This window comes from Sorex araneus, chromosome 8, assembly GCF_027595985.1.
Source record: "Sorex araneus isolate mSorAra2 chromosome 8, mSorAra2.pri, whole genome shotgun sequence".
Lineage (NCBI taxonomy): Eukaryota > Metazoa > Chordata > Mammalia > Eulipotyphla > Soricidae > Sorex > Sorex araneus.
The window spans coordinates 23480705-23504267 of NC_073309.1; the positions used below are offsets into that span (position 1 = coordinate 23480705).

General features: G+C 54.4%; 4 protein-coding genes across 4 annotated transcripts; all 4 read right to left on the bottom strand.

The window, feature by feature from the left end:
• Nucleotides 1-336: 336 nt before the first annotated feature.
• LOC105943016 (metallothionein-2A-like) lies at nucleotides 337-1109 on the bottom strand. The gene is made up of 3 exons (XM_012932823.2): nucleotides 961-1109; nucleotides 682-747; nucleotides 337-549 (listed from the first exon to the last, which is right to left on the bottom strand). Exons 1-3 carry the CDS (start codon nucleotides 986-988, stop codon nucleotides 455-457), a joined length of 189 nt encoding a protein of 62 aa, XP_012788277.2. The 5' UTR covers nucleotides 989-1109; the 3' UTR covers nucleotides 337-454.
• Nucleotides 1110-6120: 5011 nt separating this feature from the next.
• On the bottom strand, nucleotides 6121-7117 carry LOC105943017 (metallothionein-2A). The gene is made up of 3 exons (XM_055145531.1): nucleotides 6745-7117; nucleotides 6466-6531; nucleotides 6121-6333 (listed from the first exon to the last, which is right to left on the bottom strand). The coding sequence occupies exons 1-3, from the start codon at nucleotides 6770-6772 to the stop codon at nucleotides 6239-6241; spliced, it is 189 nt and encodes a 62-aa protein (XP_055001506.1). The 5' UTR covers nucleotides 6773-7117; the 3' UTR covers nucleotides 6121-6238.
• Nucleotides 7118-8531: 1414 nt separating this feature from the next.
• On the bottom strand, nucleotides 8532-9423 carry LOC101545271 (metallothionein-2A-like). Its single transcript, XM_004600654.2, has 3 exons — nucleotides 9156-9423; nucleotides 8877-8942; nucleotides 8532-8744 (listed from the first exon to the last, which is right to left on the bottom strand). The coding sequence occupies exons 1-3, from the start codon at nucleotides 9181-9183 to the stop codon at nucleotides 8650-8652; spliced, it is 189 nt and encodes a 62-aa protein (XP_004600711.1). The 5' UTR covers nucleotides 9184-9423; the 3' UTR covers nucleotides 8532-8649.
• Nucleotides 9424-18739: 9316 nt separating this feature from the next.
• LOC101538851 (metallothionein-1G-like) lies at nucleotides 18740-19631 on the bottom strand. The gene is made up of 3 exons (XM_004600952.2): nucleotides 19456-19631; nucleotides 19193-19258; nucleotides 18740-18985 (listed from the first exon to the last, which is right to left on the bottom strand). The coding sequence occupies exons 1-3, from the start codon at nucleotides 19484-19486 to the stop codon at nucleotides 18894-18896; spliced, it is 189 nt and encodes a 62-aa protein (XP_004601009.2). The 5' UTR covers nucleotides 19487-19631; the 3' UTR covers nucleotides 18740-18893.
• Between the last annotated feature and the right edge of the window lie 3932 nt (nucleotides 19632-23563).

Below are 23563 nucleotides of genomic sequence, written 5' to 3' on the forward strand. Positions count from 1 at the left end.
ACCAAACCTCACACCTGTGAGTTAAGAAAATCAGGTCATTCTCCAACATTTTAGGGACAAAATCTGTGTAAGTGTGAACATGCAGACCCAGACTCCATCCCCACTAACAAATATGAAGACCAACATCCCCTAAGACCCTTATTGGCCCAAAAACATGCCAAGGTACTTTCAATTTGATTGACAACCTGAGCTCAAAGGTCACTGTGTCCCTGAGGCCCCTTTGCTAGGACCCAACCTGTATTCAGACCCCAGATGTGCCCTTCCAGAGCACTCCTCACCCACCTGGAGGGCACGAGCCCCCTTATTCCCAAGCACAGACCAGACTCTGAGCCACAATCCATTCAATCACTTTTATTGTCATTCACATTGTTCATAGTAAAAAGAGGGCAGCCAAGGACAAGGGGGCACACAGGAATGTTCTGTTTACATCAGGGGGCCCTTCCCGCCCCCAATCTCAGGCGCAGCAGCTGCACTTGTCCGACGGCGCCCCTTTGCACACACAGCCCTGGGCACACTTGGCACAGCCCGCGGGGCAGCAGGAGCAGCAGCCTGGGGACAAGAGGACAGAGGGACGTCAGCGGGGACACCACCGGCCTCCCCTTCCCACAGAGCCACGCACGCGCCCACCGGGGAACCCCCTTGCACTCTGCCCTGCGCCCCCACTCCGGGAACCAAACTCACTCTTCTTACAGGAGCCGCATTTGCAGTCTTTGCACTTGCAGGAGTCCGCGCAGCTGCAGGCGCCGCCTGGAACAGAAGCGGGAACGGGCTGAGGGCCGGTCCCTATGTCCCCGCGACCCGCACACCCCACCTGCAGCCTCGCCCCCTCGGTTCAAAGGGGGGCACCCGGGAAGGAGAGGCTCTGCGAGTCGCTGGAGCGCCAGCTCAGGGTCCGCCCAAGCCAGGCTCACGGTGCGCTTGGGGAAGGGGCATCCCGGGACCAGAGAGGGGGTCGCTTACCAGCGCAGCCGGAGCAGTTGGGGTCCATGTGGCAGAGAGGTGCGGAGTTCGGACAGACAGATGAGGATGAGCAACAGCTGTCTGGGGAGCTGTGGAGCCAGCCGGCCCGGGCTCTTTTGTAGGCAGGAGGCGGGCCGTGTGCAAAGCCCCGCCCCAGGGCGCGCGCCCTTGCCGCTGTCCGGGACACCCCAGTCTGTGCGGGGCGGAGAGCACTGGGTGGGAGCGGGCGCAGAGCTTTGATGAGTGCCGGGTGCCTGGTGCCAGCGCCACCTCCTGCGTCACGTCGGGAGTGAGGGGCTGAGCGCACAAGGGACAGCTGGGCATACAAGGTGGGGCCGGGCGCTCTGTGAGGGTCCCCGCGCAGTGCGAGGGTCTGATGCGCTAAGCGGGACCCGCTCCCAGCACAGACGTGTGCACCGCGCGGTGCTGAACGGTAGAGGCGGGGCCCAGCGCACAGGGCAGGGCTCATCTGTACTCGCCGTTTGGCTCTCAGTTCTGAGCGCAGCTGCTCCTTCGTACCTCTCTGTACTCTCCCCAGCCCCTGCGCTAACTCTCAGGACACACTGCTAGTGCCGGGAGGGCTTCCTGTGTGCGCCCAGGTGTGACAGCGCGCGCGCGCGCGTGTGTGTGTGTGTGGCGGGGGAAAAGGGGGAAACCTGTTCCAAGACCTTATCGCTCCCTCCGATCTGAGTCAGCAGAACCCACCAGAGCAGTTTCAAACTTTCAGAGCCTTTTCCTCGAAGTTTTGGAATCAAAGAGTTTTTTCACTAAATGCCAGTGTTTTTTTTTTTTTTAAAGACACATCTCCACTGCCCTCATGCGCCACCCCCCACCACGTCCCCGAAGGATTTACTTTATTTAGAAAACTCTTTTAATGTTTAATAAAATCTTTGGTTTTTTTTTTTATACGTTCCCAGTTTTTATGAACAGTGACTTACGGAGTTCCTCGCCACCACACACATCCCCAACGGTGTCAGCTTCCCCCCACCAGGTTCCAAGGGTCCCTCCCATTCCTCCATCTTCAGGTTGTCTCAATTCTGGTGATAAACTTTCAGGTTCTGATGCTTTTGACCATTTTGGACGGAGCAGGGGTGGGGCGGGGTGGGAGGGGCGCGTATCTGGCAATGCTCAGGGCTTCCTCCTAACTCCGTGCTCAGGAATCATTTCTGGCGAGCTCAGGGGACCATACAGGATGCCAGACGCTGAGGGTCCAGCCCTGTCTGGCCACATGTAAGGCAAGTGCTCTGCCCCCTGTACTATTGCTCTGACCCTGCCTTGGACCATCTGTCATTCCCTTGCTGGGCTTCTTGTACCTACCATATGAGATAAGACTTTTTTTATTGAGGAGGAGGTGGCAGATACACACATAAATATGAATTAACATAAACTCCTGAAATTCCATAAACCTGTAAATCAGTGATAAATTGACAGGTTTTCCAAAATATATGCACACAGGAAACAAATAACATGAACAATCCTATACTGTTTACAATTTACATGACATAAATACTACAGATACATAATTTAGCAAGAGTGAACAGAGAATTGAAAATATTTCAAGGAAAATGTGAACAAGTATCACAGGATAAAAGACTGTTTTAGGGGCTAGAGAAAGAGTCCAGTGGCGGGGGGGCTGGAGTGATAGCACAGCGGGGCGGGCATTTGCCTTGTACACGGCCAACCCAGGTTTGATTCCCAGCATCCCATATGATCCCCTGAGCACCACCAGGAGTAATTCCTGAGTGCAGATCCAGGAGTAACTCCTGTGCATCTTCAGGGGTGACCCAAAAAGAAAAAAAAGAGTCCAGTGGGTAAGGTGCTTGCCTAGCACGTGGCTGACCCAGGTTTGATCCCCTCCATCCCATTAGACCCCCTGAGCTCAGAGCCAGGAGCTCTGAGCACTGTGAGCTGCGGTACCAAAAGAAAAAGGGTTGTTTTGTCCTAAGCACATCCTCGGAGCTAGAGAGTTTGTGTGTCGTGCCCACATTGCAGATGTGTGACTAAGTACCCTTGGGGCTCAGGCTGGCTGACACTGAATCCAGGTGGCTGGCCATGTCTGACATTCCATATCACAGGACACTTCTGATGGACATGGGCCTCCTCTGGGGAGAAGGGTTTGTTCTTCACTGTTTAGCAGGAAAGAGGGGGACAAAACCAATGAAACTCAAGAGCACCCTCAGCCCTGCTCTTCGGGGTTGCTACTAAAGGTGCTGGGGGCCTAAGTGTCTGGAATCCAGCCTGGGCCTCCCGCTGAAGAGTAGAGTTTGTGCCCGTGGAGCCTGTTTAGCTATCCTAAGCTCTTACTCTTCGCTTGAATTAAATTTAAATAAATATCTCATGTAGTAGTAGGGCTGGAGCGATAGCACAGTGGATATCACGTTTGCCTTGCACACGGCCTACCCAGGTTCAATTTCTCCGCCCCTCTCGGAGAGCCCGGCAAGCTACCGAGAGTATCCCACCTGCACAGCAGAGCCTGGCAAGCTACCCATGGCGTATTCGATATGCCAAAGACAGTAACAACAAGTCTCACAATGGAGACGTTACCTGGTGCCCACTCGAGCACATCGATGAGCAATGGGATGACAGTGACAGTGACAGTACCAGTCAGCCTTAAAAGCCAGCAGAGTTGATGGCAATCACATCACAGCCTCAGTTCATCATGACAAATGCCATGTCTCCTCCAATGTCCTCCTGGTCCTCTCCTTCCCTGGGATCACATCACGCCGCACATGCATGAACGTTTCACAGCTACTATCTTCTGGAAGTGATGGGAGATACTTCATGTCACTCCTTAGCTCTCCGTTTCTGGGAGTCAGGGATAGAAGGAAGAGACCAGCTTTCAGCCTGGCCCAGGCAGGAACTTCCAGAGAGTCAACTGAGTCCACAGGAGGTCTTGGACGCAGGGGTGTCCCTCAGAGGCACTGAGCAAGCCTACACAGGTCCCGTGGGGGTGTCAGGACAGTGCCCTTCTAGCTTTGCAGCTCATGACCCGGATCTCTGTCCTGCGATGTTTCTAGATCTGAGGGCACAGCCTCCATGAACAGAGGTGCCGATTGTAATGTTCATTAACAAAGAATCCATTTGCTTTTTGGTTTCTTATAGAGCTAAACTAAGGGTCAGAGCCCGGAGACGCCCAGAACCTGGGAACTACAGTCAGATTGCCCTGAACAAAATGCTCCAAGGTGGGTTCTGATGTGGATATGCTACTAATGTGTAGACCTGAGGGGCAGTAGCATCCGACGTTGGAGGAGTTGCACAGCATGAAAACGGCCCAGTAGTGTCTGCTGACTCAGACACATGCACAGAATCTAAGACACGCTCATTTATTTTGATCTTTCTAGAACTGACTTCCTGGAGAGGAGGGTCAGGAGGTCATGGACTGGTTTCACCTTGCTCAGCAATTAGGTTGTGGAAATGATGCCGAGTCACTGTGCCTGCTGCCCACAGTGACTCAGCAGTTTTGGGGTGTGGTTCAGCCTGACCCAGACCCTATCTGTCTGCCTCTGCACAATTGTGTATGTGGAGTAAAATGTGTGTGTGTGTGTGTGTGTGTGTGTGTGTGTGTGTGTGTGTTGGGGAGTGGGGCTCAGGAACCTGTTAGGACAGGTCTCATAAGTTTCTCAACAGTAGTTTGATCTATTTGTTTTCTTCTTTCTTGCCTCCCTCACATTTTATTTTCCTCCTTCCCTCACTCCCGTTCCTTCCCTTCCTCCCTCCTTCCCTCTTAGCCTGAATGCATGTTTCACAATCACGGTCACAAAATCCTGTTGTCGAGCGGGCTCAGTAACCTCTCCATTCGTCCTATCCCTGAGATTTTAGAAGCCTCTCTGGACTGGCCCTCCCAAGGATGCCACATTGGAGGCTCTTTCAGGGTCAGGGGAATGAGATCCAGCTTGTTACTGGCTTTAGCATATGAATACACCAGGGGAAGTTTGGGAGGCTGTCCCATGTGGGCAGGAAACTCTCAGTATCTTGCTAGTTTCTCCCAGAGGGAGAAGTAGGTTATAAGATATCGCTTCTGGGAACTTGCTTTTAAGTCTCTGGATGTTGGCCACGTGTTTATGGATAGTATTTGTGTATTGTGTGTACATATAGAAGGAAATAAATACTGTCATAAAATAAAAGTCTTGGTTTCCAGAACTCATACTTGTGTGTGGGGTGTGGTGGAGTGAAAGTTCCCTCCAATATACACAGACGATCTTTACGATCCACACGCTGAATCCAGTGACTACTGATTTTTAATAATTAAGAAATGTTTTCCCTTAAGTTAATGATAAATAATCAGGTTTTTTTGTGTGTGTTTGTTTGGAGGCTCTTGCTGGCAGTTCTGAGGGTCTACCCACGCTCTGTGCTCTGGGACCATTTCCCCAGCATTACTCAGCATGATGCATGGGGCCCTGCTCACGCGTGAGTCTTGGCTTCCTGAGCCCATAACCTGGCTATTGAATTGTCTTTCTGAATCAGTATAAGAGGCTCATATATTTTTCCTATGCGACTTTCCCCTTTGCTTTGATACTGTCAAACATGATTTTTAATGTAGTTTTTTTTCCCACACCTGTTATGCTCATGGCTTGCCCCTGGCTCCGCATCCAGGCATCACTCCGGGCTAGCTCAGGGGAGCATACTGGGAGCCAAGCATCAAACTCCTGTCAAAAATAGGCACGGCGAGACTGGACCTTCTGTACTATCTCATCGGCCACATGATTATATATTATTGCTCCTGAAACGATTTTCATCATTCTGGCTTCACCAATTCTCACACATGTGAGTTATGGAAATCAGATCATTCTATGACATTTTAGAGACCAGGGCTGCGTAGAGTGAACACCCAGGACCCAGACTCCATCCCCACTACAACCGTGTGACCAGCACCTCCCAGGATCCGAACTGGTAGGGAACCAGAGAGGAGAATTTGAGTCTGTTCACAGCCATAGGCAGTCACCAGATAGTAGAGGGACCCTGATCCCATGGCAAGTACAGCTCCTGGTTCTATCAATTTGATTGACAACCTGAGCTCAGAAGTCACTGTGTCCTTGAGGCCCCTTTGGTAGGACCCAACCTGTATTCAGACCCCAGGTCTGCCCTTCCAGAGCACTCCTCACCCATCCGGAGGGCATCGGCTCCCTTATTCCCAGGCACAGACCAGACTCTGAGCCACAATCCATTCAATAACTTTTATTGTCATTCACATTGTTCATAGTAAAAAGAGGGCAGCCAAGGACAAGGGGGCACATAGGAATGTTCTATTTACACCAGGGGGTCCTTCCCGCCCCCCATCTCAGGCGCAGCAGCTGCACTTGTCCGACGGCGCCCCTTTGCACACACAGCCCTGGGCACACTTGGCACAGCCCACGGGGCAGCAGGAGCAGCAGCCTGGGGACGAGAGGACAGAGGGACGTCAGCGGGGACACCACCGGCCGCCCCTTCCCACAGAGCCACGCACGCGCCCACCGGGGAACCCCCTTGCACTCTGCCCTGCGCCCCCACTGCGGGAACCAAACTCACTCTTCTTGCAGGAGCTGCATTTGCAGTCTTTGCACTTGCAGGAGTCCGCGCAGCTGCAGGCGCCGCCTGGAACAGAAGCAGGAACGGGCTGAGGGCCGGTCCCTATGTCCCCACGACCCGCACACCCCACCTGCAGCTTCACCCCCTCGGTTCAAAGGAGAGCACCCGGGAAGGAGAGGCTCTGCGAGTCGCTGGAGCGCCAGCTCAGGGTCCGGCCAAGCCAGGCTCACGGTGCGCTTGGGGAAGGGGCATCCCGGGACCAGAGAGGGGATCGCTTACCAGCGCAGCCGGAGCAGTTGGGGTCCATGTGGCAGAGAGGTGCGGAGTTCGGGCCGACAGATGAGGATGAGCAGCAGCTGTCTGGAGAGCTGTGGAGCCAGCCGGCCCGGGCTCTTTTGTAGGCAGGAGGCGGGCCGTGCGCAAAGCCCCGCCCCTGGGCGCGCGCGCGTGCCGCTGTCCGGAACACCGGGATCTGTGTGGAGCCGAGAGCACTGGGTAGGAGCGGGCGCAGAACTTCGGTGCGTGCCGGGTGCCCGGTGCCAGTGCCACCTCCTGCGTCACATCGGGAGTGAGGGGCCGAGCGCAGCAGGCGGGCCGGGCGCACTGGGCGGAGCCGAGCGCACTAGCTGTAGCGGAGCGCAGCAGGCGGGGCCGTGCGCACTTGGCGGAGCCGAGCGCAGAAGGCGGGCACCAGGCGCACCGGGCGGAGCCGAGCGCACGGAGTGGGGCCGGGCGCAGATGGCAGTGACGGGCGGTTCTGGATTCAATAGGCGATACCCGGCCAGATGACTGGACCGTGCGCACGGGGCTGGGCTGAGCGCCAAAGGCTCTGAACTTGCAGAAGGTTATTCTGCCCCACCCCCCTTTTCTCCCTTCGTGAGGTTACTTTATTTAGAAAACTTCTCAAATTCAATAAAAATGTAATTAAAAAGAAACTCATTACCTTCTACCTCGACTACCTTCGCAGTTTTAATGAACGGCGATTTACAATCCTGCTAATGACTGACACTGGCACAAACTGTTCCCACACCACCCCCACCAAGCTCCGCTTCCCCCCACCACGTCCCAAGGGCTTGCCTTCCCCCCCATTTCCCAGTTGGCTCGATTCTGGAGATGAGTTCTGGGTTCGATGCCTTTGGCCACCTGTCATTCCTTTACTGTTCTTATACCCAACAGATGACAGAAATCTTTCAATGATTGTAGAGGTGGAGGCAGCTACACATCAATGGAGGAATCAACATAAACTCCTGGAATTCCATAAAATTGCGAATCAGTTATGCGTTGGCCTTTTTCAGATCCTGTATCTTTTGTACAGACGAATTTTAAATTAATCGTAGGAACAACCCTATGCTAATATATTTTAAATTTACATGATATAAATACTAAAAATATATAATTTAGCAAGAGTAAGAAAAGAAATTTAAGTTTTAAGGAAAACGTGACCAGGACGATCATTCTATAAAGGTTTGTTTGAGGGGCGAGAGAGTGAGAGAATTAGAAGAGTGGGTAATACCTGCCTTTCCACGGCTGACCCATCCCTGCCACTGAACCCGCAAGCGCTGTCAGGAACCATCCCTGAGCGCAGAAGGCGGGGCAAGGCACACAGGGCGGAGCCGAGCGCAGAGAGTGGGACCTGGCGGGCGCCCATGACGGTGCCGGGAACTATTGTGCAGCACGATGAGCCCTAAGCATCGCTGGGGGCTGCCTCCCTCACCCTCCGCCTCCCCCCCCCCCCCACCCAGTGTGTTTTGTCCTAAGCCCGTTCTCTGAGTCGGAGAAGTTGTGTGTCTTGCCCACGTGGTACATGTGTGGCCGAGGACTTTCGGGACTGGGGCTGTGTGACATTTCATCCGTGACCCAGCAGGGGCGGACAATCCCATTCCCGGGACACTGCAGACCAGCGCGGGCTTGCCTCTGGGGACAGGCGTTTGCTTTTCACTATTTATTATGGTGAGGGCATAACCACTGATGCCCGGGAGCCACCCTCAGCCCTTCCAGAGCACTCCTTACCCATCCAGGGGGCACGCGCTCTTATTCCCAGGCAAAGACCAGACCCTGAGCCACAATCCATTCAATCACTTTTATTGTCATTCACATTGTTCATAGTAAAAAGAGGGCAGCCAAGGACAAGGGGGCACATAGGAATGTTCTATTTACACCAGGGGGTCCTTCCCGCCCCCCATCTCAGGCGCAGCAGCTGCACTTGTCCGACGGCGCCCCTTTGCACACACAGCCCTGGGCACACTTGGCACAGCCCGCGGGGCAGCAGGAGCAGCAGCCTGGGGACGAGAGGACAGAGGGACGTCAGCGCGGACCCCACCGGCCTCCCCTTCCCACAGAGCCACGCACGCGCCCACCGGGGAACCCCCTTGCACTCTGCCCCGCGCCCCCACTTCGGGAATCAAACTCACTCTTCTTGCAGGAGCTGCATTTGCAGTCTTTGCACTTGCAGGAGTCCGCGCAGCTGCAGGCGCCGCCTGGAACAGAAGCGGGAACGGGCTGAGGGCCGGTCCCTATGTCCCCGCGACCCGCACACCCCACCTGCAGCTTCACCCCCTCGGTTCAAAGGAGGACACCCGGGAAGGAGAGGCTCTGCGAGTCGCTGGAGCGCCAGCTCAGGGTCCGGCCAAGCCAGGCTCACGGTGCGCTTGGGGAAGGGGCATCCCGGGACCAGAGAGGGGATCGCTTACCAGCGCAGCCGGAGCAGTTGGGGTCCATGTGGCAGAGAGGTGCGGAGTTCGGGCAGACAGACGAGGATAAGTAGCAGCTGTCTGGAGAGCTGTGGAGCCAGCCGGGCCCGGGCTCTTTTGTAGGCAGGAGGCGGGCCGTGCGCAAAGCCCCGCCCCTGGGCGCGCGCGCGTGCCGCTGTCCGGGACACCCCGGTCTGTGCGGGGCGGAGAGCACTGGGTGGGAGCGGGCGCAGAGCTGTGGTGCGTGCCAGATGCCGGGAGCCAGCGGCACCATTTGCGTCACATGGGGAGAAAGGGGCCGAGCGCAGCAGGCGGGCCGGGCGCACTGGGCGGAGCCGAGCGCAGTGTTGGAACCGGGCGCAGAAGGCGCGCCGGGAGCTCAGGGCGGAGCCGAGCGCACTAGCTGGAGCGGAGCGCAGCGGCGGGGCCGGGCGCACGGGGCGCCGCCGAGCACGCTGCTGGAGCCGAGCGCACAGCACTAAGCGGAGCGCACCCGGCGAGCTGCCCTCACTGGGCGGAGCCGAGTGCATCAGCGGTGCCGCACGCGGGAGACTGGAACGGGCGCAGTGGCCTGGCCGGGCTCAGAGTCGGGGCCGGGCAGAGGAAGGGTCGAACTCGGGGCGGTCCCAGACGCGTAGAGTTGGGTCTGGGGCAGTTCTTGAAAGCTCTTGGGGTACCAGGAATTTTGTGCCACTGCGTCTGTCACCTACTGCCTCTGGTTCTCTGCTTTCAGGGCGGACCCGGGACCCGAGTGCTGTGTCGGGCTCTGTCTGGCGGAGTATTCTGGGAACCCACTGGCGTCACCATCTGCTCCGTGGGGCTGTGCTCACTGGCCTCGCTGGGGCCGGCTCAGTGCCCGCTTGGCCGTCCCTGTTGCCAGCTGGCTACACCGTCCCTCCCGCCTTTCTCAATTTTCCCGATCGCAGCCTCCCCGCTACGTGTTTCAGGTGCTCAGCCTGTGTCCTGGTGCCTTCCTCACCCAGCTCCGCCCCTTTGACCGTTGGTCACCCTTTTGGCAATCCGGTTCCATGCAACATCTCCCTTCCTGGGGCCAGTTTGGCCGTGAAGGACTTGGAGCGTGACCTCAGGTCGTCCCCTTAGGCTGGGCTCTCCTTGGCTGTGTCCATCCTCTTTATGGTAGCTTTCCCTCTGCCCATGGCTGTGTTGGTCCTTCTTTCCTCCATCATATTTTTCGCTTTCATTCTTTTTTTTTTTTTAATGAGGGGTCACACCCAGCCATACTCAGGGTTTACTCCTGAATCAGTGCTCAGGGATGACTCCTGGCAGTGTTCAGGGGACCAGCCAGGAATTGACCCCTGGACTGCGTGCACTGGCAAGTACCCTACCTCACTGTACACTCACCCTGGCCCCTCCTCGTTTTTCTGTGAAGTGAGGTGTGGACACATTTCCCAGGTCCTCCTTTTTCGACAGGGTTTCCCACTGACAAGCCGTTCCCTTCTTCTGGGGGCTGATCCTTCCAAACAGGGGAAACGTCCAACTCACACTTAGCAGGCTCCTTAGTATGGGCTGACTTGGCATGAAGCGGCAAGGCGAGGAAAGTGATTGTTCTCTTTCCATACAGTGGATAATTATACCGCGCCAAAACTTGTTAAATAACTTTCACTCTTTGAACTGTAATTACCCCCTAGTGGGAAACAGCGTTTATGAAGCCCTTTCCCAACGGCCAAACCACATCCTGCATAAGGATTTGAAGTGACTACGTGGGTGCTGGAATCAGGCAGGGATCCGTCATTTCTGGAGGGAAATATGTCCCTGACAAAATGTTCCTGACAAAAAAAACCTTTCTATGTGCTCAATACTCTTCTGCTTCACGCTCAGCTGTGGGGGAACAACGGGACACACAAGGAAGTTACTTGACTTTGTGGTGACTGTCTATTCCTGGGAGAAAGCTAAATTTCATTTCCAGGCGTGAGACACACAGCTTTTGCTTGGGTTTTGGTTTGTGCGTCACACCTGGCGGCGCTCAGGGATTACTCCCCCCGGTGCTGAAAGAGCAGCCAAGGTGGCCGCATGACAGGCTCAGGCCGTGACGTGGCCCAACTAGGCCTAAGTTTTGGTTCCCTAAACTTGAGTTGCAGTTTTCCCGAAATGTGAAGCGGCGAGTTCAGGAGAACAACTAATTGGACATGACACCAGCCAGAATTCAGATCAGGGAAAACCCTTCCATGGCCACCATGCAACCTCAGTCTCCACCCGTTCCATGGCCACCATGCAACCTCAGTCCCCACCCAATCAAAGGTTACCAAGTAATGGGAAGTCCCCTAGACCGGTGCTAGCGGAAAGCCCCCTGCCATGTGATGCTGCTATAAAAACCCCGAGCTTTTATGGCTCGGAGCCGTTCACTCCGAGGATGCCGCTCTGTCAGTGAGCCAGATGGGGGCCCTCGCTCGGGCTAGTCCTAGCTTGAGCTAGTCAATAAAGATCTTCTAGTGCTTGCATCAGAGTTAGCTCCTTGGCGGTCTTTTGGGAAACCGAGTCACGGGCTAACAGTGCTTTGGGAACTGTGCAGTGCTAGGAACAGAAGCCAGGTCCCTGCATGCAAAGCTCATGCTTAGCCCATTCAGCACTTGCCCAGCCGCAGATTTTGCTTTGCATGTTCGTTCAGTCAGTACATCTAGAAAATAGGAATTATTTAAAGGAAAACACTCTGTAAAGTACTGATGAAAGTGTCCACTGGAAAGGCACAGGTCCATTATCCATCGGTCTGTTAAAGGACCAACAGACAAAGTCTCGCTGCTGGCTTTACATCCTATTGCAGAAAAGAGAGGATAAGACTCACTAATGGATTCTTCCATGGTCCTGTGTGGATGTGGCTGACATAGGACATACAGCCTCACACACCAGCCCTGGCCATTTATCCTCAAGTAGGAAAGCGTGTCTCCTGTGTTGTAAATAAACAAAACAATGATTCATGTAAATATAGTTACTCATGGTGTGCCAGGCATTGGCGTAAGTTCTTTCCAAATTTTAATTCATAGGGTCACACGAGCCAGGTGCTTTTGCTTTCCTCCTCAGCAGTAATTGAGACTGGTACGGGGAGTGACGACCCCAGCAGGAGTGACACAGCGGGAGTTTGACTCCTCGATCCCGTGAGTGACTCCCATGGGCACATGACAGACTGACAGACTGGCTCAGGGCAGCTGTGGAGGACCCCAAGCTGGCAGTCAGCTCCTGAGTGCCCCCGGGCTTGTGTCCAACCTTCCAGCCAAACGCAATTCTGTCTATCCACCTCAGCACACTGTTAACTTTGACCTGTGCCTGGCACCACTGAGCGGCTTGTGACCCCCAGATCTGTAGGCAGGAAGTGGTACCAGCTGCCATATAGGTTCCTTTAAGCCTTTGTTTATTTATTTATTTTTTTTAATTTATTTTTTTGCTTTTTGGATCACATCCGGCGATGCACAGGGGTTACTCCTGGCTCTGCACTCAGGAATTACTCCTGACAGTGCTCAGGGAACCATATGGGATGCTGGGAACCTGGCTTGGCCGCATGCAAGGCAAACACCCTACCCGCTGTGATATTGCTCAAGCCCCAAGCCTTTATTTTTGAGCTGCATGACATTGGGCTACTTGCCTCACCTTTCTGGGAGATGATGTACTCACTCAGCCCCTCGTGTCACTGTCTCACTGGGGAAAATGAATGACACAGGTAGGAAATATTTGGGGGTCCATCTCAGTGTGCTACTGCATCTTGTCTAGGTGAGGGTGTGTGTAAGTCAACAAGACCCCAGGTACCAGATCCATACATTTATTTTCTTTCTTTCTTTTTTTTTTTTTTTTGCTTTTTGGGTCACACCCGGCGATGCACAGGGGTTACTCCTGGCTCTGCACTCAGGAATTATCCCTGGCAGTGCTCAGGGGACCATATGGGATGCTGGGAATTGAACCCGGGTTTGCCTCGTGCAAGGCAAATGCCCTACCCGCTGTGCTATCGCTCCAGCCCCTTGTTTTCTTTCTTTCTCTCTTTTAATTTTTTTTGGAGGGGTGCGCTGTGTGCTTTTGGGACATCCCTGGTGGTGCTCAGAGCTTACTCCTTTTCTGTGTTCGGGGATCACTCCTGATGGGGCTTTGGGAACCAGATGGGATGCTGGGGATTGAACCTGGCTCAGCTGCACGCAAGGCAGGTTTCCTGCCCCTTGTTCTATCTCTCTGGGCCCCATACATTTCTACACCCAGAACTGACTTCTAGTCCAGTTTTCGTCTCCAGGAAAGTCAGTGTGAGGCAATGATCAGAGTGGCTGCTATTGGAAGTTCGGGCCAGGGTCCAGAACTCTTGTTGTGTCCCACATAGAGAGGTTATCTCCTTTCTCAGAAATGGGATATTTACTGTCACAGAGGTTGCAAAACTGACCCAGGTCACAGGATGGGGGTGGGGAAGAGTGGGCTGTGAACTCAGTTGCCCACCCCTTACCCTGAGCACAGCATGAACCATCTCTTGGGCCATGGAACTCTTCCTCCCCTTTGATTGAACTTCAGATAATGTTCCCCCAAATCGCTGAGGGACTCAACTCTTGGCATGGATCACGAACCGCTCAGGCCCCACCTACCAACCCCATCACACACTGCAAATGAAAATATTTGCATCTTGACGAGCAGGCAGGCATCAAGGGGATCTGGAACCGGTTCTCAGGTACACTCCTGCTTGCTGAGGACTGTTGGATGGTTCTTTTAAATCCACAAAGCCTTCTCTGGCTTCAGGGAACCCAGGCGGCTACCCACCCACCATGGACTTCTGACTGCCTTGGGGCCTACGGCCCTCTCAGAAGTGATCTGCTGTTTGAAACCTTAACCTCAGGCAGCACAGCCTGGGGCAGTGACAAAAAACAATCCACATTGGGTAGTGGGGGTGGGGTGGGGGAATAGTATAGGGGTTAAGACAGTCACTTGCTCATGGCTGACTTGGTTCAACTCCAAGAACCACATACAGTCCCCTGAGTACTGACAGGAGTAATTCTTTTTTTTTTTTTTTTTTTTTTTTTTTTGCTTTTTGGGTCACACCCAGCAATGCTCCGGGGTTACTCCTGGCTTTGCACTCAGGAATTACTCCTGGCAGTGCTCAGGGGACCATATGGGATGCCGGGGATCGAACCCGGGTCGGCCGCATGCAAGGCAAACGCCCTACCCGCTGTGCTATCGCTCCGGCCCCGACAGGAGTAATTCTTTGAGTGCAGAGCCAGGAGTAAATCCTGAATATCATCAGATGTGAACCTGCAAACATAAATGAAATAAAAATTGACCCCAAAAAACCCCAGTCCACAGGTGGATTTTTTCTGACTTTCTTTTTTAGGGCTCGCCATAGGCTGATTCTCATTTTCAGCAGCAACAAAACTTTTTCTATGTTTAAGAAACATTGGAGCATCTCGATTTCAGTGTTCAATCAGATATGGTGCAGGTGATAGACAGAGCATGTGTCCTTTGATACCTGTCATAAGGCCCAGAGTGACTTCCTCATGATTCATATCCCAGTTTTATGAGAGGAGCAAAGAAGTCTCCCTGTTCCTCTGGCCACGGGCTCACATGGTTGATGAAAACCACACAGGCCACTCAGACGGGGAGTCCAGACTCAGATTGATTTTCTGCATGTGAAGAAACATCCCCAAGGCATACAGAAGATGAATAAAGGAGCCAGGATCATAGGCCCTCCTGCCTGCCCAGCACTGTTGTAAATTCTTTTTTTTTTTAAATTTAATTTAATTTTTTTTTAATTTTTTTTTTGCTTTTTGGGTCACACCTAGCGATGCTCAGGGGTCATTCCTGGCTCTGCACTCAGGAATCACCCCTGGCCGTGCTCAGGGGACCATATGGGATGCTGGGAATCGAACCCGGGTCAGCCACATGCAAGGTAAACACCCTACCCACTGTGCTATCACTCCAGCCCCAACTGTTGTAAATTCTTTACAAGTATTAATTCACTGTTATTTTGCCCCCTTTACCCAGAGGGGTGATGTCCCCCCCACCCCCACTCAGTTACACAGGTGGGATTGGCAACTTGTCCTCCTGACAAGCAGCATGTCCTCTGCAACTAGGACACCCCCCCAGAGCACGGGGCAGCGCCTCGAGTGCCCGGAGCTGGCCATCCACTCCCCCTAGAAGCCCTGTGACCTCTCGGCCTCTTTTCCATGATGTAAAATAGAAACAAAACTGGTACATCTCAAAGGGTGCTTTCACCCTGGACCAGTGGTGAGTGTCCCACGGGCTCTGCCATGCCAGCCTGGCACGGCCTGGAGTGAGGCCAGCTGTGGCATCATTCATTCATACCTTTATTTCCAAGCCGTGCCTCCTTGGGCTGGCCCCAGGCTTACGTGGTTGATGAGAGCAAAACAGACTCTACCATCAGGGAAGGCAGACCTGGATGTTTTTTTCTGAACAGGAAGAAACATCACTAAGACATGCAACTCAGCCCCTACACAGTCACTGTCTCACTGGCTTCTGTACTGAATGGTGCTATGACAGATCTGTATTTGCCCAGATGTTGTTCAGCATCTCGATCCAGGGTGGGAGTATCCGTGGGGGGCAACCAGTTGCAGGTGATCACCATTCCCCCTTGCACTAGATTTAAATTTTTTTTTTTTTTTTGCTTTTTGGGTCACACCCAGCAATGCTCAAGGGTTACTCCTGGCTCTGCACTCAGGAATTACTCCTGGCAGTGCTCAGGGGACCATATGGGATGCTGGGAATCGAACCCAGGTCGGCCGTATGCAAGGCAAACGCCCTACCCGCTGTGCTATCACTCCAGGCCCTAGATTTAAATTTTGTCTCCCATTTTTTGTTGTTGTTTTGGGGCCACACCTGGTGGTGCTCAGAAGTCACTCCTCGTGGTGCTTGGGGAATCGTGCAGCGACAGAGCCCAGACCTCCTGTGTGCAAACTATGCACTCCTACTATAGTTCTAACTGTCTCCCTGCCCTCTCTCCCATCTTTAACCTCCTGTCTGGAGTAATGATCCCAAACCCCCGAGCCTTTCTGCAGGTGCTTGCTGGCATTCAAAGGCACTGCGTCTCGGAGAAAGGCCTTGTGAAGAGAATGACTAACATAGCCAGTGTATGGAGCACAGGCTGGGAGCCAGGGCCTGATTTCATTGAGTCTCATAATACAGAGATCCAGCCTCCTTCTTTAATTTTTCAAGTGGGAAAATGAAGACACTGGGAGGCTCTTATCCAGGTTACAGTGCCAGGAGGTGCCAAGTAGGCTACCGGCCAGCACTGTCTAGTGCCAAAACCATGCCCTTGGCATTGAATAGACTCTGAAATCCCTCTCACACAGGGCACCTGCATGCCAGCATTGTTCTGGCTCGTCAGCCAAGTGACTGCTCTTCCCTTTGATTGAACATCAAATAGCAATCACCTTAACAATACCCCGGGGAGCTAACTGTTGGCATTACGCACAAGCCCTTTGGCCGTACTCCTGCCTCATAATTGCAACTACACCCTCCAAACAGCAGACTTGGCCATGGCCCATCACTCGCCCTGAGAGATGTGGCGTGGGGCCTCTGGAATCGACTCTCCCGCTCCCTCTTGCTGAGACAGCCGGACAAGCCTGTCAAATCCAGACTCACTCTGCAGTCTTCACGTAGCCCCGGGCCAGTTTCTGCCACGCTTGAAAGGAGCTTCCAAATTCAGAGCCAAGTCTCTCAGGCATAGGGGTGTCGGTCAGAGACCCAGGGCAAGCCTGGTGCTGGGTTCTAGCGGGGTGTTGGGGGTCCCCCATCAGGCACTGACATCAGTGAGCAGATCCACATCCTGGGACTGTCTGATCACACGCGAGACCCTTTGAGGACTCAAGTTTTAATTTTTGGTCCTCATGTCTTGACCAATTATTTATTTAAAAAATTGATTTTCATCGGAACTAACATTATTTACCATGGTTAGGTCTGAGGGGACCAGGATGGAAACAGCTACTGGGTGCTGGGAGGCAGGTGGCTAAGTGGCTGCAGAGCCAGTCTTGGAAGCAGGAGGCTGAGAGTTTGCCCCAGTGTCCAGTGCTGCCCCGGGTGCCCAGCACAATCCTGGCAGCTCTACTCTTTGTGTCTGGCGGCTGTGCTGTTTGTGAACGCTGGTGCCTCAAGAGACTTCCAACTGCACCACCACAGGTATGCGTGAGCAAAGAAACCCGCCGCCTCCTTAAAAAAAAAAAAAAAAAAAAAGCGTGCCGTGTGTCCTGGAGTGCGCCCCCTGGCGAGCAAAGCCAAATGTTCAGCCACCACTACCGGGTGGGGGTGGGTGGTTGGGATTGGGACTGTTCGTTTATTTGGAAGCCTTTTTTTTTTTTTTCTTTTTGGGTCACACCTGGCGATACACAGGGGTCACTCCTGGCTCTGCACTCAGGAATTACCCCTGGTGGTGCTCAGGAATATGGGATACTGGGAATCGAACCCGGGTCGGGCCGCGTGCAAGGCAAACGCCCTACCCGCTGTGCTATCTCTCCAGCTCCTGGAAACCTTTTCTATTCAGTGTCCATGGGACCCCTGATGATGTTGGGCCAAGCAGGCCAGTGCCCAGCCTGGTGACAGGCTCTGCTCAGTTTCTGTGATGCTCAGGGCCTCCCAGGGCCACACAGAGCGTTGCTCTGGCAGCCGTGTGGCTCCAGGGCCCTCTGTTATAGACGACCCCAGTCCAGGGATTATTTTTAAAAATTAAATCACCGTATCACTGTCATCCCATTGCTCATCGATTTGCTCAAGTGGACACCAGTAATGTCCCCGTTGTGAGACTTGTTGTTACTGTTTTTGGCAATTAATAATTTTTTTTTTTGCAGTGGCAAGAATTGAGCCCAGAACCCCCGCATGTGAGGCAGCATGTTATAGTTGAGCAACACCCCCTGACCCTGGGATTACTTCTATAAAGTAGGATTTCAAGCAGGTCACACAGCAATTTGATTTTTATTCTCTTTAGTAATTTTGGGGGCTGAGGGGGCACACCTGGGTTCCTTCTGGCTCTCATGAAATACACCTGGTGGTGGTCGGGGACTATATGGGACGTTGGGGATTGAACCTGGGTCAGTCGCATGCAAGGCCAATGCCCTACCCGCTGTCTTATGCTCCGGCCTCTTTTAGTAATTTGAAAGTTAAAATCTAGTGAAGAGGGGGCTGGAGCTACAGTACAGCGGGTAGGGCGTTTGCCTTGCATGCAGCAGACCTGGGTTCAATTCCCAGCATCCCATATGGTCCTCCAACACCACCAGGAGCAATTCCTGAGTGCAGAGCCAGGACTAACCCCTGTGCATCGCCAGGTGTGACCCAAAAAGAAAAAAAAATTCTAGTGAAGAACTGAAGCTGGCCAGGGAAACTGTAAGAATGAAAATTTGGGTGTACACATTTCCATGCTATCCATAGCCTCCCAGTCCAGAGTAAACTTTTCTCCCCTGGGACCCCCTACTGAGAAGAATTTTCCTTTGACCAGTTTCAGCCCTGAGAGGAAATAACCTGCCCGCGGGGTCCTGGGTTTGAGAAGGGATCCTCTTGGTGCCCAGAATCTAGGCTGCATTTCCAGCACCATTTCCCCACCCAGCCACCTACAGAAAGGAACTCCGTGATTTCTACAGGATGTGAAGCACAACAGAGCCAGGTCAAATGAACGTCTTTTTATTTTTTTTCTTTCACATATTCCAAGGGTTGAAGCCGCAGATCAGGGTTATTTAAAAAAAAGAAAGAAAGAAAAAAGAAAGAGAAGCAGGTTTATGCCAGTTGCTCTATTTACACCTGGAAGCAGCCTCGTCGGGGTCACTCACAGCAGCTGCACTTGTCGGCGGCGCCTTTGCACACACAGCCCTGGGCACACTTGGCACAGCCCGCGGGGCAGCAGGAGCAGCAGCCTGGGGGAGGGAAGGAGAGGGCAGGGTGAGATTCAGGAGAATGAGTGACTCCCCCCCGGCCCCCAATCCCCTTCCAGGCTCTGCCTGGAACAGAGCGCCGAGGGAAGAGATGGCCTGGTCTAAATTCCCAGGACTGGGCACGGAGTGGGGTGGGCGCGGTGGGCAGAGAAGGGGCGGCGGGCCGCAGAAGGGCTAACCCTCACTTACTCTTTTTGCACGAGCTGCATTTGCACTGCTTGCACTTGCAGGCGCTGGCGCAGGCGCAGGGTCCACCTGCAAGGAGAAAGACAGAAAGAAGCGTGAGCGCTCCCCTCCGGACGCGGGACGGTCGCCGGGATGCCCCGACACCTTGGGGACCTGGGTTTTAGCCGGAGGCAGCTTCCCCGGGCCCTCTGGGGGCACCCCGCCGTGCAGCGACGGGGGAGAGAGGGAGCGGCGGCAAGAGAGCCTTGGGGTCCGCAGCCCCTTACCGGTGGCGGCGCAGGAGCAGTCGCGGTCCATGGCGAGTCGGGGCGCGGCGGGACGAGGCGAGGTGCCTCCTGCGCCCGGCGCGCGCCTCTTTATAGCCGGACCGTCGGGGCCGGGCGCAAAGACCCGCCCCGCCGGGCGCCCCCGCACACGCCCCGGCCGAGACCCCGCGCCCCCCCCCGGGGCTCCCGGCGCGCTGCCAGGCTCGGGGGCGGGCGGGGAGGAGGGAGGGCCCCGGGCCGTGCGCCCCAGTCCCTGGCGCCTGGCTGCGCGCCCGCCGCGTCCGAGCAGAGCCGGGTGTGCGGCAGGGTTCGGGGCCCGCTGGCGAGCTCCGGGGAAAAAGCTGTTGGAAGTGAGGAAACGCTTTCAAAAGACACGCGGGACACGTCAGGACTTGTGCTGCCGCATCCTGTTAAACCCGAGGGTGGTTGGGGGCCTAAGACGATGCCTACAACGTTGTGGAATGCAGTGGGGCGGGGGAGCACTTGTTTTACCCACCCCCCACCACCACTTTAATCACCTCTTTCTTACCGTTTATTTTTTGTTCATTTTCTATTTTGTTCATCCATCCGGTGCCCAGTGACCGTACAAACGTGAGGCACGAGCTCTGCTGCGGAGACCTCGCCCCATTATCGCTGTCTTAGAGGGGAAAGGGACCCCCCGGACCCGTAAGGAGCCTGCTCAAAGTCGCTGAGTTAAGTGATGCGACCTGGTGAGGGTAATCGGGGTCCATGGTTCCTCATCAGGGTCCATAAGCAGATCCTGCACACCTGCCATGCCAGGACACCCCTAACGGGGGGGGGGGGGGCTGGGGGCGGGGGCTAAGGATTAAGAAGCCACAGCTAGGGGCTGGAGGGATAGTACAAAGTGTAGGGCGCTGGCCAACGCGCTTCTGATCTACAGCACCCCATATGGTTCCCAGGGCCCACCAGGAGTGATTCCCTGAGTGCAGAGCCTGGAGTAAGCCCTGAGCCGGTGGAGAGACTGTGTGTGTGTGTGTGTGTGTGTGTGTGTGTGTGTGTGTGTGTGTGAGCCCCAAACAAGCAAACATGCAAACAAACCCCCCCAAAAAAAGAAGAAGGAGGAGGAGGAGGAGGAGGAGGAGGAGGAGGAGGAGGAGGAGGAGGAGGAGGAGAAGAAGGAGGAGAAGGAGGAGAAGAAGGAGAAGTCACTGCGTGTGTGCAGGATGCAGTCCTGGGGCAGTCCTGGGACTGTGCCAGGAAACGTGGTGCGAGGGTCAAGGCTAGGATGGGGGGGGAGGGGCAGTGTGCCTGGAAGGACCCGCGACACCCCCGTGGGTAGTTGCTTTCAGGCGTGCAGAAGAAGCAGCCCGTTAGAAGGTGGGCATGCTGGAAGCCTCGGAAAGAGAAAGCGGCCAGAACTTTGTTCCCCGCGGGCGCTGAGGGGGAGAGCAGAGGCGGGGCCTCCACATTCCTCTCTGCGGAGCCACATCCTGTCTGCCCCGCAGCCCGCCTTTGGCCACGGTGCAGTGGCCGCAAACCATCATCCCGGGAATGCCCAGGTTGCGCCATGGCAAGGAGCGGGGGAGAGGGTTACCGGAAGGCTCCCGGCTGGCGTGTAGAACACAGGTTGCTACAGCAGGGAGCTGAGCCTGGGGCGCCTGGAGGACGGGACGGGCTGTCCTGTAGGGTCAGTGTTTACCGTAAAGTCTGTGAAAGCGCCCTCCTGGCGCCAACCACCGCTTCCGCTGGGGAGCCCTTGGGGAACCCCGCGCTCGGCCAGGGCTGCGTATGGAACACTCTGTTCCTCCAGATTTGGAATGTGAGTGAACTCGTGTGATTCTAGGACCGAGATCTGAGCCCCCCACCCCTTCCACCTGCCACTGAACACCCCAGGGGCACTCACAGAGCCCCTCCCCCACCAATGTGTCTCCTGTCTCTGAACAAGCCCGGGTTTGCAGTCAGAACTTAATAAACATTTATCACGTGGGTCAGGGAAATCATTTTCCTGTGGGAGCCCCAGGTTCGATCCCTGGTACTGTGATGTCTCGAGAGTATCACCAAGAGCCCAACACCCCCCAGCACAACCAGATGTGGCCCCCCAAATTAAATCAGTCTCTGTCAAATGAGTGGGGGTTGACTAAATGAACCAAGTGAGTCCCATCAAGACTTCTGCCTTCCCTGGTATCTCCTCTCCTCCTGCACTAAGAACAAATGCCGGGGCTGGAGCTATAGCACAGCGGGTAGGACATCTGCCTTGCATGCAGCTGACCCAAGTTCAATCCCCAGCATCCCACATGATCCCCCAAGCACCACCAGGAGTAATTCTTGAGTGCAGAGCTGAGAGTAATGCCTCAGCACTGCTGAGTGTGGCCTCCAAACAAAAAATAAATAGATAAATTAATTTAAAACAAAATTAGAGAAAAATACAAAATCCAAGATCTCTTTGGTTTTGTTTTGGGGAACACTCAGTGATTTTCAGGGGGCTCTGAACTCAGGGGTCACTTCTGCCAGGGTGCATTGGGACCGTATGTGCTACCAGGGATCCAATCCAAGTCGGCCACATGCCAGGTAAGTCCCTATTCCACTGTACTGTCTCTCTGGCCTAACAAAATTCAGGTTGAACAACTTTTCCGACACCCAGACATCTGTGTGCTCAGTCAAACATGATGCCAAGCAGGGGTCCAGGAGACAACTCAGAGGGCTGGAGCCCTGGGTTTGAACTCTGGTCCTGCTGATCCTCTGAGCACTGAGTTAGGAGTAACACCCAGGTCCTGCCAGATGTGTCCCTCTTAAACTAAAACAATACTAACAAGATTCCAAGCATGGGCAGGGGTTTGAGCTGCCAGGAGGCTTCGCTTCCAGTAGTGGCCCCTCAGCCACACCTTTGCCCAGTGAGCCTTGTGACTTTCCTGTGCCAGGGCCGCTCTGAGACTCAGTTTACTTACCTGTCAAATGACCAAATTCTACTAGAAGTCAAAGGTCAGGGGTATTTGGGGCACACCAGTGCTCAGGCCTTACTCCTTCTCTGTGTTGAGGGAATCCCTCCCAGCAGTGCTCAGTGGACCTTCTGTGATGACGGGAATGAACTAGAGTCTATGCATGCAAGGCAAGGTCCTGGACCCCGGGACTATCTCTCTGGCCCCAGATAGTCTCTGGGTCAGAGACCTTACTGGGATGAGAGCCTGGGGACCCCCTCCTGGGGCGTGAACAGACTTGGCTGCTGTTGTTACCTGCCGACAGGAAGTGTGCTGAGTTCCCAATCCCAAATGCGTAGGTCGTCATGGGGGTTGCTTTTGCCCTGAAGAGCACTGAATCGAGAGCCGGGATTGGCCATGCACCCTGGCAGGGCCTCTTGCTCTGGGCCCAACGGGTCTCCCTGCAGTTGCTCTGACTCCAACAGGGAGGGTTGACCAATTGCTAAAGGTGAAGGGGGCCAAACCCTAGTCTTTCTCTTCTCTGTGCCCCTGAATGGGCATAGAGAGGGAAGGGAAGACTTTCTTTTTTATTTATTGCTTTTTGGGTCACACCTGGCAATGCACAAGGGTTACTTCTGGCTTTTCACTCAGGAATCACCCCTGGTGGTGCTCAGAGGACCATATGGGATGCCGGGAATCGAACCCGGGTCGGCCGCGTGCAAAGAAAATGCCCTACCCACTGTGCTATTGCTCCAGCCTTTCTTATATCTGCACTCCTCATGGGTTGGAATGAAGAAATGGTTGGGGGTGAAGAAAAACCACCCTTCCAGGCAGGGCGTCATCAGTATGAAGTAATGACGTGGCGCTTGCCTGCATGACTAGAGGTATGCCATTCAGAGGGAGGGAGGTGAATTTCCACTCTTTGTTTAACTACTGAGATGGCTAGTCGGAATTCTGCCCCCCAGTTATCTTTCATCCTTGGTTTTCCTCTGCGAGCCAGTCTTCCCCAGCCTTGGTCCTTATATTTGAGAGAGGCAGGCCCCATCCGGGTACACCCAGCCCTTCCCACCCACTTGGCCATCCGGGTTGGCTCTGGGTGGGACACCCAGCCAGGAGCTGTAGGAAATGAAAGCTTTTGCTGGGACTTCTGGGAGAAGGAGTGACACCCTCTCCATAAGAGGACATGAAGCTTAGTCCCTAGGGCTAAGTTCTATGAGAATAACCTGAAAATA

What these genes read in the sequence shown, in the direction of transcription:
- LOC105943016 (XM_012932823.2), bottom strand. Translation starts at nt 988, where the DNA reads ATGGACCCCAACTGCTCCGGCTGCGCTG. An exon ending in CAACTGCTCCGGCTGCGCTG is followed by an intron (nt 748 to 960) that starts GTAAGCGACCCC and finishes CTTCTGTTCCAG; the next exon opens with GCGGCGCCTGCAGCTGCGCG. An exon ending in ATGCGGCTCCTGTAAGAAGA is followed by an intron (nt 550 to 681) that starts GTGAGTTTGGTT and finishes TCTTGTCCCCAG; the next exon opens with GCTGCTGCTCCTGCTGCCCC.
- LOC105943017 (XM_055145531.1), bottom strand. Translation starts at nt 6,772, where the DNA reads ATGGACCCCAACTGCTCCGGCTGCGCTG. An exon ending in CAACTGCTCCGGCTGCGCTG is followed by an intron (nt 6,532 to 6,744) that starts GTAAGCGATCCC and finishes CTTCTGTTCCAG; the next exon opens with GCGGCGCCTGCAGCTGCGCG. An exon ending in ATGCAGCTCCTGCAAGAAGA is followed by an intron (nt 6,334 to 6,465) that starts GTGAGTTTGGTT and finishes TCTCGTCCCCAG; the next exon opens with GCTGCTGCTCCTGCTGCCCC.
- LOC101545271 (XM_004600654.2), bottom strand. Translation starts at nt 9,183, where the DNA reads ATGGACCCCAACTGCTCCGGCTGCGCTG. An exon ending in CAACTGCTCCGGCTGCGCTG is followed by an intron (nt 8,943 to 9,155) that starts GTAAGCGATCCC and finishes CTTCTGTTCCAG; the next exon opens with GCGGCGCCTGCAGCTGCGCG. An exon ending in ATGCAGCTCCTGCAAGAAGA is followed by an intron (nt 8,745 to 8,876) that starts GTGAGTTTGATT and finishes TCTCGTCCCCAG; the next exon opens with GCTGCTGCTCCTGCTGCCCC.
- LOC101538851 (XM_004600952.2), bottom strand. Translation starts at nt 19,486, where the DNA reads ATGGACCGCGACTGCTCCTGCGCCGCCACCG. An exon ending in CTGCTCCTGCGCCGCCACCG is followed by an intron (nt 19,259 to 19,455) that starts GTAAGGGGCTGC and finishes TTCTCCTTGCAG; the next exon opens with GTGGACCCTGCGCCTGCGCC. An exon ending in ATGCAGCTCGTGCAAAAAGA is followed by an intron (nt 18,986 to 19,192) that starts GTAAGTGAGGGT and finishes TCCCTCCCCCAG; the next exon opens with GCTGCTGCTCCTGCTGCCCC.